Raw genomic sequence first — 14,918 nt, 5'->3', positions numbered from 1 at the left:
TTTGGGCCACTGCAAATAAGGGCCTGACTGGTACACAGCTGAGAGGTCTTGGGTGTGGGTGAGAGCTGTAAGATGAAGCTGCTGGTGAAAGTGGGGAGAGGGCTGAACTGAGCCAGGCTGAGGGGAGCAGGAGCTAAATTAGGAAGAGAGGAGGCAAGTATGGGATGGAGAGATAACAGGCTTCAGAAGAGGGGGTTTTTTCAGAGACGGTTTGGAATTCTTAACTATAGGACCTGGCCTTGGTTTCTTGTCTATAAAGTGAAGATTTCACCCTTAGAGGATAGAGGATGGGACTGGTGTTCAGTTATAGGCAGAGAAAATTGGCTGAGACCAGGGCAGGAAGAATGAAGTTAGATATTGGGGGAGAATTCCCAGGTGTGAGTATCTGAAACCCGGTATTTGGCAGGCGTGGCACTGGGAAAGACAGGCGAGGTGTTTAAAGAGGCGAGTAGAAAGGGGTTATCTGTAGCAGCTAACTGGCTATTAAAAACAGGCGGGGGGCTTCCCTGGTGGCGCAGTGGTTGAGAATCTGCCTGCCAATGCAGGGGACACGGGTTCGAGCCCTGGTCTGGGAAGATCCCACATGCCACGGAGCAACTGGGCCCGTGAGCCACAATTACTGAGCCTGCGTGTCTGGAGCCTGTGCTCCGCAACAAGAGAGGCCGCGATGGTGAGAGGCCCACGCACCGCGATGAAGAGTGGTCCCCACTTGCCGCAACTAGAGAAAGCCCTCGCACAGAAACGAAGACTCAACACAGTCATAAATAAATAAATATAAGCAGTCATTTAAAAAAAAAAAAAAAAAGACGCGTCTGGGGTTCCAAGTGACTGGAGCTGTCTTAGGGGCCATCCTTTGGGGTTGGGAGGCAATCCATGATGGAAGAAACAGGAGCAGGAAAGCCTTCAATTGGGCTCCTGATGTTTGCGGCGCAGATGGAGACAGGTTTCTGTAGTCCTGGGATAGGTGTAATTGCAGGCGTTCTTGAGTAGCCCTTTCGATGATAATTTATTCCTAAGAGCAGAAGTCTTGAAGTTGGAAGGGAACTAAGCCTCCCCCCACCCCACCACCCCAGGTCAGGAATCCTCCTGTGAAACCCTTCAGCCTCACCTTGGACACTGAAGAGGGTAAAACAAGTAACCTCGCTTTACTGTTGGACAGTACTTTTCATGATGTTCCTTTGTCCTCTCAAGTTTGCCTCGTTCTGGAATCACAGATCAGGCTGAGTTTCTCAAAACAGCTGCCAGGTTTGGCCCAAGACCCTTCTATGAGCTGCTTGTGAACAGGTTGTCGGTCCTGAATATACTCATTTGTCAGGATCCAAGTTTGAAAGGGTGCCCATTAATCCCTGCTGAATGTTACCTTTTTTGTTGGGGGTCAGCATCTGACCGGTAATTTCAAGTTTTTATAAGTCGCAGCATTTTTTTGTTTCTTTTGGGCTGTGCCATGCAGCTTGTGGGATCTTAGTTCCCCGACCAGGGATTGAACCCTGGCCCTGGGCAGTGAAAGCACAGAGTCCTAACCACTGGACTGCCAGGGAATTCCCCCAAATCTCAGCATTTTACTCCCTGTGTATTTGATAAACAGACCTTGTTAATGTTAAATCTAAGTAAATGTTGAAAATGAAACTTTCATGCTACAATTTCTCACTCCTGTTTGGAATTAGTGATATGGTGGTGATAACCCATTAAGCAAATTATGTATTTACCAAGTACATTTTATGTGCTGGGTAAGATACAGAGGTAAGATACAGTTCCCAGTATCAAGCTTAAATAAAGGTAGCTAGACATTAACAGCCTAGTAACTACTCAGAGGAAACCAGGTGGGTTTGGCACCTGAACTGGGCCCAAGCTATAACCACCTTCCCAGTATCTCCCAGTAGGATATCCAAAATATAGCCTATTATATGTAGCATTTTGTTAGGCAATCATACAAAGCTCACTAGAATAGCTTTCAATCCTAATTTAGCTTCTCTGCCTTTCTCAAGTTGTCACAGCAGTGGTGACACCTTTAATAAGACAGGAGCTTTTCCACCCTGTACCACAGATGAACTCTTGAGGCTAGAGAGGTGAACTCAGTTCAAACGGCTCAGGGATCTCTCCCAAGCTATGTGTCCAGCTCCATTTTTATATTCCTCATCCTCTCCAGTGTGTACAAAGGACACAAGGCACACAAGCTAGCTTTCTATTCACAAAACAGTTTATTGACCTACCTCACCTGGCCAGCCACGTGGCCCTCTGGCCAGGGGAAGTGTCAGTCTAGCTGCAACTCGGCTGGGCTGCAGCCTCTGCCCTGAGAAGGGGGCACGAGAGGCAGGAGAGAACACTGGCCAGCACAGCCATGAACACAAGAGAGCCCCAGCAGAGGTCCAGACTCAGCTCCACTTGATGTTCTTGTCCTCCTCGGTCATGGCTGGTGTGTCAGTGACGAGGCCGGTGCCGATGGTCCGGTTGCCATCTCGCAGGGTGAAACGCTGGCCTTTTTCTAAGATCATTGGCTGCCGCAGGATTAGAGTGAGCTTCAGGTCCTCCCCGGGCATGGCAAGCTCCTGGAGGGCAGAGACAAGGACCACTCATGTTCTTCAGGGAGCCTCCATTCCCTATTTGTTTGCTACCAAGGAGATTTTAACCTCCTTGGGAAAATGAAGCAGGGTGATGATTCCTTCTGGGGATACCTTCATCCCAGCTGTTAGGCACATGCAAACAGCATACGCAAAGGCAGGAAAGGACTGGTGATTAGTGTTTCTAACATTTTTCTTGAGAAAAAAATGTTTAGGGAATTTTGGGTTATACAAGTTTCTTAGTTACAGGGCTTCTCTGAGCCCTTATGTAAAATACACTGGAACTCTCAACCACAGGAACTCTTTTCTGGGAAATCTTTGTGGGTAAATGCTACCAAAGCTAAGGAATACTGGATGAGGACTCATTCCCCCTAAATCCACTGATCCAGGCCCTTCCGTCACCAGTTCCACCTGCATCATCAGCCAGCTTCTCTTTACGAGGGAAAAGTCCCCCACACTGTCATATACATCGTACCTTCCCTGGAGGCAGGACAGTCCGACAGGCCATGTCCCAAGTCAGGGAGAACATGACAGGCATGAAGTGGGATACAAAGGGCTTGTGGCGGCCACCCTCCTCCTTACTGAGGATGTACACCTGTGAGAGAAAACGAGGGTGGAGCTGGGCGTGGCTGGAAGCACCGAGCCTCTCCACGGTGCCTGCCCACCATCACAGGGAACCCTCACCTGTGCCTCCACCTTCTGGTGGGGCTGGATGGAACCTGGCTTGGCCATGACCAGGCCACGCCTCAGGTCCTCCCGCTTCAAGCCACGGACCAGGGCCCCAAGGTTGTCGCCTGCCTCTGCCCTCTCCAGGCTCTTGTGGAACATCTCAATGCCTAGGAGAGAGGAGAGAGGAGAGAGGAGAGAGGAGGGAGAAGGGTGTGAGGCAGAGGGAAGGCACAAGGGGTCTGCGAGGGGAGGGGTCATCCTGGAGCCCCTGGGTCCCAAGGCTTCTTTCTGTACCTGTCACCACACTGCGAATATTCTTGCTATGTCCCAGGAATTCACACTCATCTCCCCTCTTCAAAATGCCACGCTCTAGTGTGCCTGTCACCACCGTGCCCCGGCCTGGGAGAAACAGGACAGGATATCAAGAACTCCGGGTGAAGCTTCTGTGAGGGGGAGGGGGTGCAAATAAGCAGGGTCCTCACCGGGGATAGAGTACACTGACTCTATAGGCAGCAGGAAAGGCTTCTCCAGGTCCCGGGTGGGCACTGTGATGTAAGTGTCCACAGCATCCAGCAGCTTCTGTACAGACTTCAAGCCTAGCTCAGGGTCACGTTGCTATGAGCGGGAGGTGACAGGACTCTGAAACTTCCATTCTGCTCCTCTTACGTGCCAAGAGCCAGTCCCCAGACTCAGAGCAGAGCTCTGACGCCCATCCAGCCCCAGCCCCAGCCAGCAGCAGCTCCTGCCCGACCCCGCCTTCACCTCAAGGGCGCAGAGGGCGGAGCCAACGATGATCGGAGTCTCCTCCCCTTTGTAGCCAAATTCAGTGAGCAGTTCCCTGATCTCCAGCTCAACCAGCTCCACCATCTCAGAGTCCTGCACAGCATCCGCCTTGTTCACATACACCACCACACGCTCTACTCCAATCTGTAGGTGGGCAAAGACATAGAGATGGTGTCCTGAGTGGCCCAACGCCGCTCCCCCCTTCCTCTTTCCACCCGTACCCAGGCTCTGGGTACCTGTTTGGCCAGTAATAAGTGTTCTCGGGTCTGGGGCATGGGGCCATCGTTGGCTGCCACCACCAGGATGCAGCCGTCGAGGGGGGCTGTGCCTGTGATCATATTCTGGGGAGGGAGAGGAGAGGAAACACTCAGTGTAGGTCAATGACCTCCTCAGCTCCCCAGCCACCTCCTTACCACCTGCTGTGACTGGCCAGGCCCACAAATCCATGATCTCAAAACCATACATCTCAAGTATCTTAACCTCCTCCCCACCAGCCTCACATTTTTCCTGAGGGAGGGCAGTTCCAGGCCCTGTCCCCAGCAGCTCTCACCTTAACGTAGTCTGCATGACCGGGACAGTCCGTGTGGGCGTAGTGGCGGGCAGTGGTGCTGTACTCCACATGGGCGGCATTGATTGTGATACCTCGGGCTCGCTCCTCAGGGGCGTTGTCAATCTCCTCGTATTTCTTAAACTTGGCCCCACCTCCCTCGGCTAAAACTAACGGAAGTAAGAGAACACGCGTTTCAGCTAAAGTTCCAGAGATAGAGGAGGGGCTCAGGCCACACCCCTGGGCCCCTCCTACCTAAACAAAGGACAGTCTGGGAGAAGTAAGCTTCCGAGACGCCCTCCTTCAACTCCTGGAGCAGAGGTAACTTCAGGTCAGAAAGAAAGGTTATAGGACCTCAAGGGCCATCCCTGTGACTTCTCTAGGGTAACACCTCTGCTTACAGGGCACTCCCCAGGGCTGGAGGGAGGCCATTCGGGGTCCCCCAATTTATGCATCACAAACTTCTTCATGTCTACGGGAAATCTGTCTCCTGCATCTTGCAACCTACTGTCCGCCCGAGTTCTGGCGCCTAGGGTCACACTGAACACCTCTAGCAGCCTCTCCGCGGGCCCCACCTCCCTGGCTCCAGGTCCCGCCAGCAGAGCTGGCGCTGCCGGAAGCCTCCACCCCAACCCTGCTTACTTTTCGTGATGGCCGCGGTCAGTGTGGTCTTGCCGTGGTCTACATGGCCAATGGTACCCACGTTTACATGGGGCTTGTCGCGCACATAGATCTTCTTGGCCTCCACAGCCAGGCCGCGGCACAAGAGGGGCAATGCCGGGGCCTTCAGCGGCCGCAAAAGACCCTTCAGCAGTGGGGTCGGGCCGGCGCCGAGACCTGCCGGGGCAGAGGCTTGGAGTCAGGGCGCGGGTCTGAGCCCGGCCGCTCCCGAAGACCCCACGTGAAACCGGGCCGCAATCGCCCTCCCCGCCCCCTCACCGCTGAAGAGGGGCGTCGCGCGCAGCAGGGTTGAGGCCGCCATTGTGGTCGTACTGGTGCCCGGACTAGTGTGTACCGGGCCCGGACTAGTGTGTACCGGGCACTGGCGGCGGCGCGTGTAGTAAGCAAAGGGCAACTGTGGATGGAAGTCGCTTCCGGCGGAAGTGAGGGCCGAGAGGGCAAGTCTGGGAGCTTCTAGCCCCCAATCTCTATGGCCCTGTCAACTTCCGGGCGCGGGACGTAAGACGTCCAGGAAGGTGCTGATGGCTCTCGGCTGGGTGAGGGTAGAGGTTTCCAAGGCGCCCTCGGGCCTCGCGGGCTCAGGGCCCACGCAGTTCTCTCTGGTGGCGCCGGGGGGCGATGTGGAGCGTCCCACAGCGCACCTACGCCCCGGAGGCTCATGGGCGTTGTAGTTCCCAGGGCGGCGAGCTGTGCTGGCACTTAGCGTGGGAGGGTGAGGCCAGGTCTGGAGGCAAGGTCCCGTCCTCCTTGAGGCAGAAGCGGCTGTCCCAGCGTGGATGACTCCGGAACGTCCTGGCCCCGAACCCCCTGGAGTGCGACCCACTGCGCGGGTCTGGCGACAGATCTGGCGGCCGTGTGTCGCAGCTGGAGGTAGGACCAGGCCCTGCGGCCTGGCTGAGGAAGACCGTCCTGGGAATCTTTCGGGGGTGGGGCTCTAGTATGACCCATCTCTCCAATGAGCCTTTGTTTTCTTATCTGTAAAATGGGAATAGTAGTATCTACTTCATAGGGAGATGCTGACGTCTGGCTCTGAGAGGAAATGAGCTGGGCAAGAGACAGAAAAGGGCTCCAGAAGCCTCCAGGTCCCACAGTCTTTGACCCTCAAATACCCTCGCTCCTGGCTCACAGACCGCGGCGACAAAGTTTGCCGTCCACCCTTGTGGACCCTCAGCAGCCCAGAGAGTAATTCCCTCGATCGTCGTTCCACCCACCCAATTTTACAGATGACCAGGTGAGGGACAAACTTCTGGTGCCTTTAAGGGCAGCCTGAGTCTTTCTTGTTCCCGCTGTGTCCCTGGCTCCTACCACAGGGCGGGGCACTCAGTGAGTACTCAATAAATGTCTGTTGACTGAATGAATGAGTGCAAGGATGACCTTTAACTTTCACATCCATCATCTCATCACCCTGGGATGATAATAGCAGCTGCTTAACCTTGATTAATGTTTCTGAAACTCATCAGAGCCTAAGACTCAATTGACGGTGTCTGTTTCAAATAGATTCCTTAATTCCTCCCTTGGAGATTATGATTCAGTAGTGTCTGGGCATAGGCAAGGAAACTGTATTTATTTTTAACACACACAAACACCCTTGTTAAGCTCAGAGGAGTTTGGGAAACTCAGAATTAGAGACTTTTATGGATCAGACGTTGTGGAAATGCTTCATATTGGTTCACATTCAATGCTCCCAGTGTTATCGTCTGTAATAGGCGCCATTATTTACCTCATTTTAGCAATGAGAAAACTGAGCATAGGGTGATCAAGGAGCCCAACACGGCTAACCTCCAAAAGAGTGTGCACTTAGCCACTGAACTGTACTATAATTTAACTGTCATTTTACAATGAGAAACTTGCTAAGACTTCTGTCCTCCTGGCCCTCCAAACCCATCAGCTCTGCTTACGAAGGGTTGGTACAGTATAAAAGGGTTCTCTTTGTCCCCAGCCTGTACCTCAGTCACTCCTGGGAATTTCCTAAGACACTATTGGCCACCATCAACATGTGAGATTTCGGGGGCTGGTACTTGAACTGATGCTTATTATTTTAGTGGTGCTATATTTATTTTAATGTGTATTAGTTTGACAGAAAGACTGGCATTGTAAATATTGAGTTGAAAAAAATGAATCAATTTGAAAAACAATACTTGGTAGATAAAATGGGTGGTATGAATATATGGCAAATTTGGGGAGAGGTGAACATGAATGACTGAAATTTGCAAAACACAGTGCTCGGAAAAGAGTCCAAAGGGAGAGAGTTTCTTCTAGAGCTGTTGTGTGTAGCATTCTCTGTAATAGTCAGGAGTCTTGATTTACAGATAACAGAATTTACAGGGGCTGGTTTGAGAAGAGAGGGATTTGTTTAGAAGTGGTAGGCAGCTTGGGACTTCCCTGGTGATCCAGTGGTTAAGAATCTGCCTTCCAGTGCAAGGGACGCGGGTTCAATCCCTTGTCAGGGAACTAATATCACACATGCTACGGGGCAACTAAGCCCGCGTGCCACAACTACTGAGCCCACGCACCACAACTAGAGAGAAACCCGCGTGCCGCAATGAAGAGCCCACTTGCCACAACAAAAGATCCCTCATGCTGCAACTAAGGGCCGATGCAGCCAAATAAACAAATAAATAAGTAACAAAAAAAAGTGGTAGGCAGCTTATAGACTTGTGGGGCAGGCTGCAGAAGTGGCTCCTAAGCCATAGAACTGATCTGATAAGAAAACCGCTGCTACTGCCGCTGCCACCAAACACTAAATGCCAGGACTTAGACTTATCTGTAACAGTGACTGCTTATGGCACTGAAGCCACTTTTGCATCAAGAAAGTGCCCTTCTCTCCTCTCCACCCCCAAAGCCAGGCAAATTCAAAGGCTCACATGGATGTGTCTGATTGGAGAAGTTTAGGTCATCATATTTCAGTGCTCTTGTATCAGAGGAGGCTGCGGGATGTATTTTTCTAACTTTGTTGTAAGAACAAGACTGATAGCAGGGAATTTCTCCAGATGTCCAGCCATGCTTATGACCAATATCACAGTGAAAGAGCAGAATGAATACAAATGCCCAGTACGTGGATACAGTAGCATAAATTTTGGCATAGCCACTAGATGAAATGTTGGGCTCAGGGTTGCAGAGACAAGAGCCAACCACCTGTGAAAATGCTTGTGAGCAGTGTTAAATGAAAGAAGTTTGGCCACTGTAAAAAAAAAATAGCAAGTGTACAAGGTGGGAGTGGGGACAAAGTGGAAAACAATTGTGATTTTAGGAGGCTGTAATTTGCTTGGAGAAGGAGAGATTTTTCTCGCAAACATTTCTTTTATGTGATTACAGTTAAAGGAGTTTTTTGTGCAGAATCTTGAACTCTTTAAAAAAGATGCTCTTGAAATCAAACAACCTTCTTGGTCTCCCCAGCAGTGCGTTCATTCTGCTCTATGACAGACACTTTGAGCTCCCGCTTAACAACTATTTTTCCATCTTCCTGCAGTCAGGGCCCTGATTTTGTTCAGGTGGCCCTTTCCCCAGTTCCAGGAATAAATCCTGACAGAGCTAGCCCACTTCTGCTGGTCTTATTCTCCTTGCCAGGGGGTTTGTTTAGGGTTACGTGTGTGATTCCTTTGGGGCTAATGATTGGTAAGAGGCTATCTGCCTTGGGGAGGGCTTTCAGGAGAGGATCCCTCACTTTTAAGAAGGAGGCACTGACGAGATGGACATCCTTCAGATTCTGGAAGTTGTTGGGTCTGGATGGGAAGCCTGGAACTACTGTGCCCATCATGCTCCCGGTCCATGATGAAGCCAAAATCCAGAAGAGGGCAAAGCGAAGAGGATCTTAGAAGTGTGGACTCCTCATGGTGTGAGATGACAAATGTCTTTATTGTTTAAGCCAGACTGTGTCAGAGTTGTCTCTTACTTGCAGCCAAATACACCCTAACAGATAAGTCTGCCTTACAACACTTGGTACCCTGAGACATATTTCTTGGTTTCACTTGTCTGAGACTGAGTGACTTGAGTAGGGCAAGGACTGGGCTTCCTTTATCTCCGTATACTCTGTGCCTGGCCACAGTAGGCCTCTGTGCATGTTTACACTTGAACTATATTAATGAGCCTTCCAAACCGAAGGGTGCTACCACTGTGATGCTATGAACCTAACATATCCAAAACCGGACACTCTGTATTCTCCCACACTCTCCTTACACATCTGAATAAATGGCACCACCTTTCTCCTTTCCCCTCATCGGACATCTATCCATTACCCAGTCCCACTTGTTCTCTCTCCAAAATAAGTCTCAGTGTGACCACTTCTATCTCCACTGTCAATACTGTGGTTCAAACCAGGATCACCTCTCCCCTAGGTTACCTGATGACCTCTCCAATGGGTTTCCCAGCTTCTGTCCTTATTCTCAATACCTGTCAAATCCATCCTCCACACAGCAGCCAGATCAATCTTTAAATATGATTCAGAAATGAATCCTCCCTCAATGACTCCTTATAACACTTAGAATAAAATCCAAGCTCCTGCTTTAAAATGCGTGAACTGTATGGCAGGTGAATTATATCTCAATAAACCTACTATTAAAAAAAAAAATCCAGAGTCCTCCCTGTGGCCCACAAGATGCATGATCTGGCCTCTGCCCACCTCTTTGACCCCCATCTCAGTGCTGTTTTCCTCTCTCTCCCAGCCACACTGGCCATCCTTCTGTTCCACAAACATCCACCATTGCTTCTACCTCAAGGTCTTTGCAAATGTTCTTCCCTCTCCCTGGAATGCTCTTCCCTGGAGATTTCCCCACAGCTTGTTCCTTCTCATCTTCCCACCTCAGATGTCATCTCTTCTGTCACTCTCGTATCAATGGTCCTCTTTAATTTTCTTCATAGCATCTAAATATCCAAAATTATCTTAGTAGTTTGCTTGTTTGTTGGGGTTTGGTTTTTTGTTTTTATTTTTTATTCTGTTTCACCAGCTCCTGACAGTAAGAACTTATTTTTCACTCTAGGAACAGTGCCTAATGCTTAGGTGAAGAAGTATTTGCTGAAGGAAGAATTTGTTGAATCATTTCAGTTGAGCATTCAGTTCAGCATTGTGTTGGGCTTAAGTTTCTCGATGTTTTCAATGGAAGGCAAATTTTGTATTCACGTTCATTTAAAAAATAAAGGTGAGTCACTGTAACTTTTGGGGCTTCTGCTTTATTATCTATAAAATGGGGATGAGTGAAGAGGTTAAACCTTATGATCTCTAAGAGTTTTTGTAGCTCTAACTTCTAAAAGGAGGTGGGGTCTACTGTTATTGAAATAGGTTCTGGGGTGACCCACAACTTAGTGGCAAGTTGGGGACTAGGACCCAGAGCCTTGTTGTTGGTGTCACTCAACAGCTCAAGGGCATCCTTCACTCTTCCCCACCAGTCAGCCTGGCAGTGTCTCCTCAGAAATCTTTCTGGACATTCTCCTTGGAACTAACCTCACTGCACTGCCTTGGCCAGGTCAGCATCAGCCCTCTCCTGGACCACTGCACCCGTCTCCTCTCTGCATCCAGTCCTAGCCCTCCCATACTGGCCCTGGATGCCCTTCCAAACACAGAACTCTTATCACACTCATGTCACTCAGATGTGACTGGAGACATTCCAGTTGGAAACACTTTGTGAATGTCACACAAAAGCTCCTAAGTAAAAGGCACTTGAGAGGCAACCTAGGTGTGTTAGTCATGCATGGCTTCCTAGAGGAGGCTACACTTTGAAGCCTGAAACCAGGGGGAGGAAGATTGGCAGAACTGGGGGAAATGGTGTGTGCGGTATCAGAGGCAGAACCTGAGTAAAGGTGGAGTTCTTCAGCTGTCAAAATGTTCTGATTGAGCAAAGCATGATTTGCTTGGAGGGTAGGAGGTTCTGGTCAAAGCACCAAGGCTGAATTTGACATCCCAGAAAATAGGACAAAATAAGAGGAATTTCCATCTCTTGGGGTGGGGGAGGGTCAAGATGACCTCCAGAAGTCCACAAGCAACCACTTCCCCTTCAGTCAGAGACTCCAGTTTTCCTTTGAAGAGCCACCCTCTTCCATGCTCAGCCCATGGAGTTTGATTGGAGCTGAGCCCATCCCAACCTCAGGTGATGGGGCCGCGATCCAGTGTTTACCAATCAGCATAATCTATTCCTCATAGTCACAATTGTCTGTTCAGTGTTAGTATTTTGTTTCAACCCTCACTGGTGTACTGAAGTGCAGTTCTGGCACTGACTGCCCAGAGTTAGCACAGACCCCGCAAGTTAAGGGCTCACTCCTTCACAAGAGGGCACCCACTTCAGATGCCACCTGCAAGTGGGGTCCCCCAGCCATCTCTACTTCTGGTCAACTGCCTACGGATCTGGGAGTTTCCCATGACCCCCGTCAGGTTTGATAATTTACTAGAACCACTCACAGAATGCAGGAAGGCACTGTACTTATGATTACAATTATGATTACATTTTATAATAAAGGATACAAGTCAGGAACAGCTAAATGAAGAGCTACATAGGGAGAGGTCTGGGAGGGTCCACAGAGACATAGAATCAGGGCACATCACCCCCACCCCCCCGACACATCAGTGTATTCACCCACCAGGAAGCCCCACTGAGCTTCAGTGTCCAAAGTTTTATTAGGGGTTTCATTACTTAGGCATGATTGATTAAATCACTGTCATGTGACTGAACTCAATCTCCAAGTCCCCTCCCCTCCCTGTAGGTCAAACTGGCTCAAAATCCCAACCCTCTAATCACAAAGTTGGTGTTTCTGGTGAGCCCATCCTGAAGCTATGTAGGGACTTGCCATTAGTCAGCTTGTCAGCAGAAACTCAGGTGTGACCTAAGGGGCTCACGAATAACAGGCACATCTGTCACTGAGGAAATTCCAAGTATTTTAAAAGCTCTGTGCCAGGAACGTGGGACAAAGACCAGACAAATTATTACACGATAGATAGGCATTGGGTGACCCAAGCTGAGCTGATGAGACACAACCCTATTGCACTTGCTGGAATTACTGGGAAAGCTATGATCTTTTTCTGCTGGGATTATGAAGCTGGCAGAATGTAAGCTTGGAATTCTGGTGGCCATCTTGCTATCTATGAGGGGAAAACCTGCCTGAGAAGGAAGACAGTCCAGAGGAAAGCAGAGCTAAGAGACAGAGAGCAAGTTCAGATGGACATTGTTTGAGCCTGTGGCTCCAGCCATGCCTAACATCATTCTACCTCTGATTTTTAAATTCTGTGAACCAATAAACTCCCTCTCTTTTCATGTTTAAACTACCTTAAATGGGGTGGGGAGGTGTTCCTATTACTTGTAACTGAAAGCATCCTGAGTATTGCATCCCCTGTTCGTAAGGAGGAAGAAGTGTCTTCCCTTTCATATTAATACCTTGGCTTAACCTGGGCCCTAGATCCATCCTTCCCACCTTCCCCAAACTTCACTCCTTCAATTACCATCCTTTCTACTGGCTCCTTTCTCCTAGGACTTCAGACATAATCAGGTTTCCCTCAGGATTGAAACAAACGAGCAAACCTTTCCACCCTCTAAAATTGCAGCCCTCCATATCTCTCTCCTTCCCTTTCTGGCCAAACTGTAAGGCAGCTCTCAGCATTCCTCCTCCCACTTGTTCACCTTCCATTCACTCCTCAGTCCACTACCATTGGCTTCTGCTTCCTTTTCACTTCCCTAAAGATACTCTCAACAAAGTCACCAAGCAATCTAAGTCAATGTATTCTATAGGAGACAATGGCAGTGCCCAGTAGCATGGATCCCTTTTTATCATTTGTGTGTGAAGTGTTTGCCCAATCCCCCCACACACCACACACACACTGTATTCCCACACCCCCTGGTCTTTGGTGTGTGGTTTTTCTTCCACACAATTAGACCTTCCAGATTTTTTTTTTTTTTTTGAGTACTGTCCTCAGGCTACTGGAGTCTTCGCCTTGATGAAGTGCCTGAGAATTGACATCTCCCAGGGGAAGCCCTAGTCTACAGCTGAGGGATGTTGGTATATGAAAGGCCCAGCTCCCTTGTTTCTGGATAAATCTGAGGCACAACTTACATCCAGGGCTCCCTTGAGGAATCAAGCTGAACTACTCTCTTCCTGAGATCACATGTTTGCTTGGTTTCCTCCTGCTTCTCCCACTCCTTTACTAGTTTCTCCTGGTAGCACTTTTTAAATAAATCACTTGCACAAAAATTCTCATCTCAGAGTATGCTTCTGGAAAATCTTACCCAAGACAACATCTCAGCACTTTCTACTTCTCTTTCTTTACCTGCCTGTTAAATGTGGCTTTTCCCCCAGAATTAGGTTTCAGGCTCTCTTCTCTCTACACATATTACCGGGATAATCTCATTCATGTCCATGGCTTTAACCACTACTCATGTCTGATCACGACCACACTACTTTGTGCAGCTGGGGCTGTAGATCCATCTCTGCTGGACAGCTCCACCTAGTTGCCTACAGGCACCTCTTACACCAATACAGTAGTCATTAGGCACATGTGGCTATTTTAATTAATTAAAATGAAAACTTCGGTTCCGGGAATTCCCTGGCTGTCCAGTGGCTAGGACTCGACGCTTTCACTGCCATGGCCCGGGTTCAATCCCTGGTCAGGGAGCTAAGATCCTGCAAGCCGTGCAGCATGGCACAAAAAAAAAAAAAAGAAAAAGAAAACTTCAGTTCCTTAGTCACACTAGCCACATTTCAAGTGCTCAAAAGCTACATGTGGCTAGTGCCTACCAAACTAGGCAGTACTAATACAGAACACTTCAGTCATTGCAGAAAGTTTTATTGGACAGCTTAGACACATTTCCAAACCTAACCCATCATCACCGGCCCCTTACCTTTCTGTATTCCTCAACTTTTCTCTCTCCTGGACAAGGATGGGCCAACTACAGAGAAAGGGTATGTAAGGGTATCAGGGAGGGGGGGGGGGTGATCACAGAACTAGAGGCCTTTCCATTGACATGTTTTTCTGAACTGGAAGATGGAATTGACAAAGATGGTGATGAAGACCTTAACAAAGGCCATCTGGGAGCTGATGTTAATTTGGTTAGAACTGGGGTAGAGATGGGGACAAAGGCTGGTTAGGCCAGAACTTGCCCTTCCACCATGATTTTTTCCAACTCCATCCAGTAGCCTCAGCCTCGAACAAACATCCTTGTGTGAGTCAGGGCATTTATCCATCTCCAATCTCGTGGGTCACGAGGCCTTTGTGTTTCAGGATAAGCACATGATCCAAGCCAATCAGCTAAAGTCAGTTCTGGAAATTTTACTGCAAATCTCAGAAAAAAAGACATGCTCCTACGAGAGTTGCTAAGCTACTGGGACTTAAGTTTGGAGCTATGGAAATCCATTTTGCCACTAAGAGAGGCATGGGGAGAGCTCAGCCTAGAGCTGAACCGCAGGTTCCCAATATCTTTTGGCCCTTTTATTCAGCTGTTCCTGAAGAAGCTTGATCCATTCTTTTTAATGGCTTGAGCCAAAAGATTCCCTTATTGCTTAGGCCAGTTGGAGCTGGGTCAGTGAGAGACCTGATTGATTAGGATCTCATCGTGCTCATGATTTCGACTGCCCTCTACTACACCTTAATGAGTCTCAATTTCTATACCTGGCCTTGATGTCTCCTCAGCTCCAGACTGTATGTCCACCTGCCTCCTGACGTCCCACAGACATGCCCAAAACTGACCTCATTATTCCTGCCCCCC

General features: G+C 49.2%; 1 protein-coding gene and 1 long non-coding RNA gene across 4 annotated transcripts; one reads left to right on the top strand and one right to left on the bottom strand.

The window, feature by feature from the left end:
* Nucleotides 1-2,178: 2,178 nt before the first annotated feature.
* TUFM (Tu translation elongation factor, mitochondrial) lies at nt 2,179-5,658 on the bottom strand. The gene is made up of 10 exons (XM_036826521.1): nt 5,497-5,658; nt 5,200-5,394; nt 4,561-4,727; nt 4,247-4,351; nt 3,990-4,154; nt 3,710-3,842; nt 3,522-3,626; nt 3,243-3,394; nt 3,034-3,153; nt 2,179-2,546 (listed from the first exon to the last, which is right to left on the bottom strand). The coding sequence occupies exons 1-10, from the start codon at nt 5,537-5,539 to the stop codon at nt 2,373-2,375; spliced, it is 1,359 nt and encodes a 452-aa protein (XP_036682416.1). The 5' UTR covers nt 5,540-5,658; the 3' UTR covers nt 2,179-2,372.
* Nucleotides 5,659-5,789: 131 nt separating this feature from the next.
* Nucleotides 5,790-10,387, top strand: LOC118881502. 3 transcript variants are annotated; one of them, XR_005016554.1, is made up of 3 exons: nt 5,790-6,108; nt 8,942-9,073; nt 10,215-10,387. It is a non-coding gene; the product is annotated as an uncharacterized LOC118881502 (long non-coding RNA). The 3 variants fall into 3 exon arrangements; XR_005016553.1 differs by having other exon boundaries at nt 8,888-9,073; XR_005016552.1 differs by having other exon boundaries at nt 8,879-9,073.
* Nucleotides 10,388-14,918: the final 4,531 nt, after the last annotated feature.

Source organism: Balaenoptera musculus, chromosome 15 (assembly GCF_009873245.2).
Source record: "Balaenoptera musculus isolate JJ_BM4_2016_0621 chromosome 15, mBalMus1.pri.v3, whole genome shotgun sequence".
Lineage (NCBI taxonomy): Eukaryota > Metazoa > Chordata > Mammalia > Artiodactyla > Balaenopteridae > Balaenoptera > Balaenoptera musculus.
The sequence above is the reverse complement of the archived record's forward strand: the minus strand, read 5'-3'. Positions and strand labels throughout refer to the sequence as shown.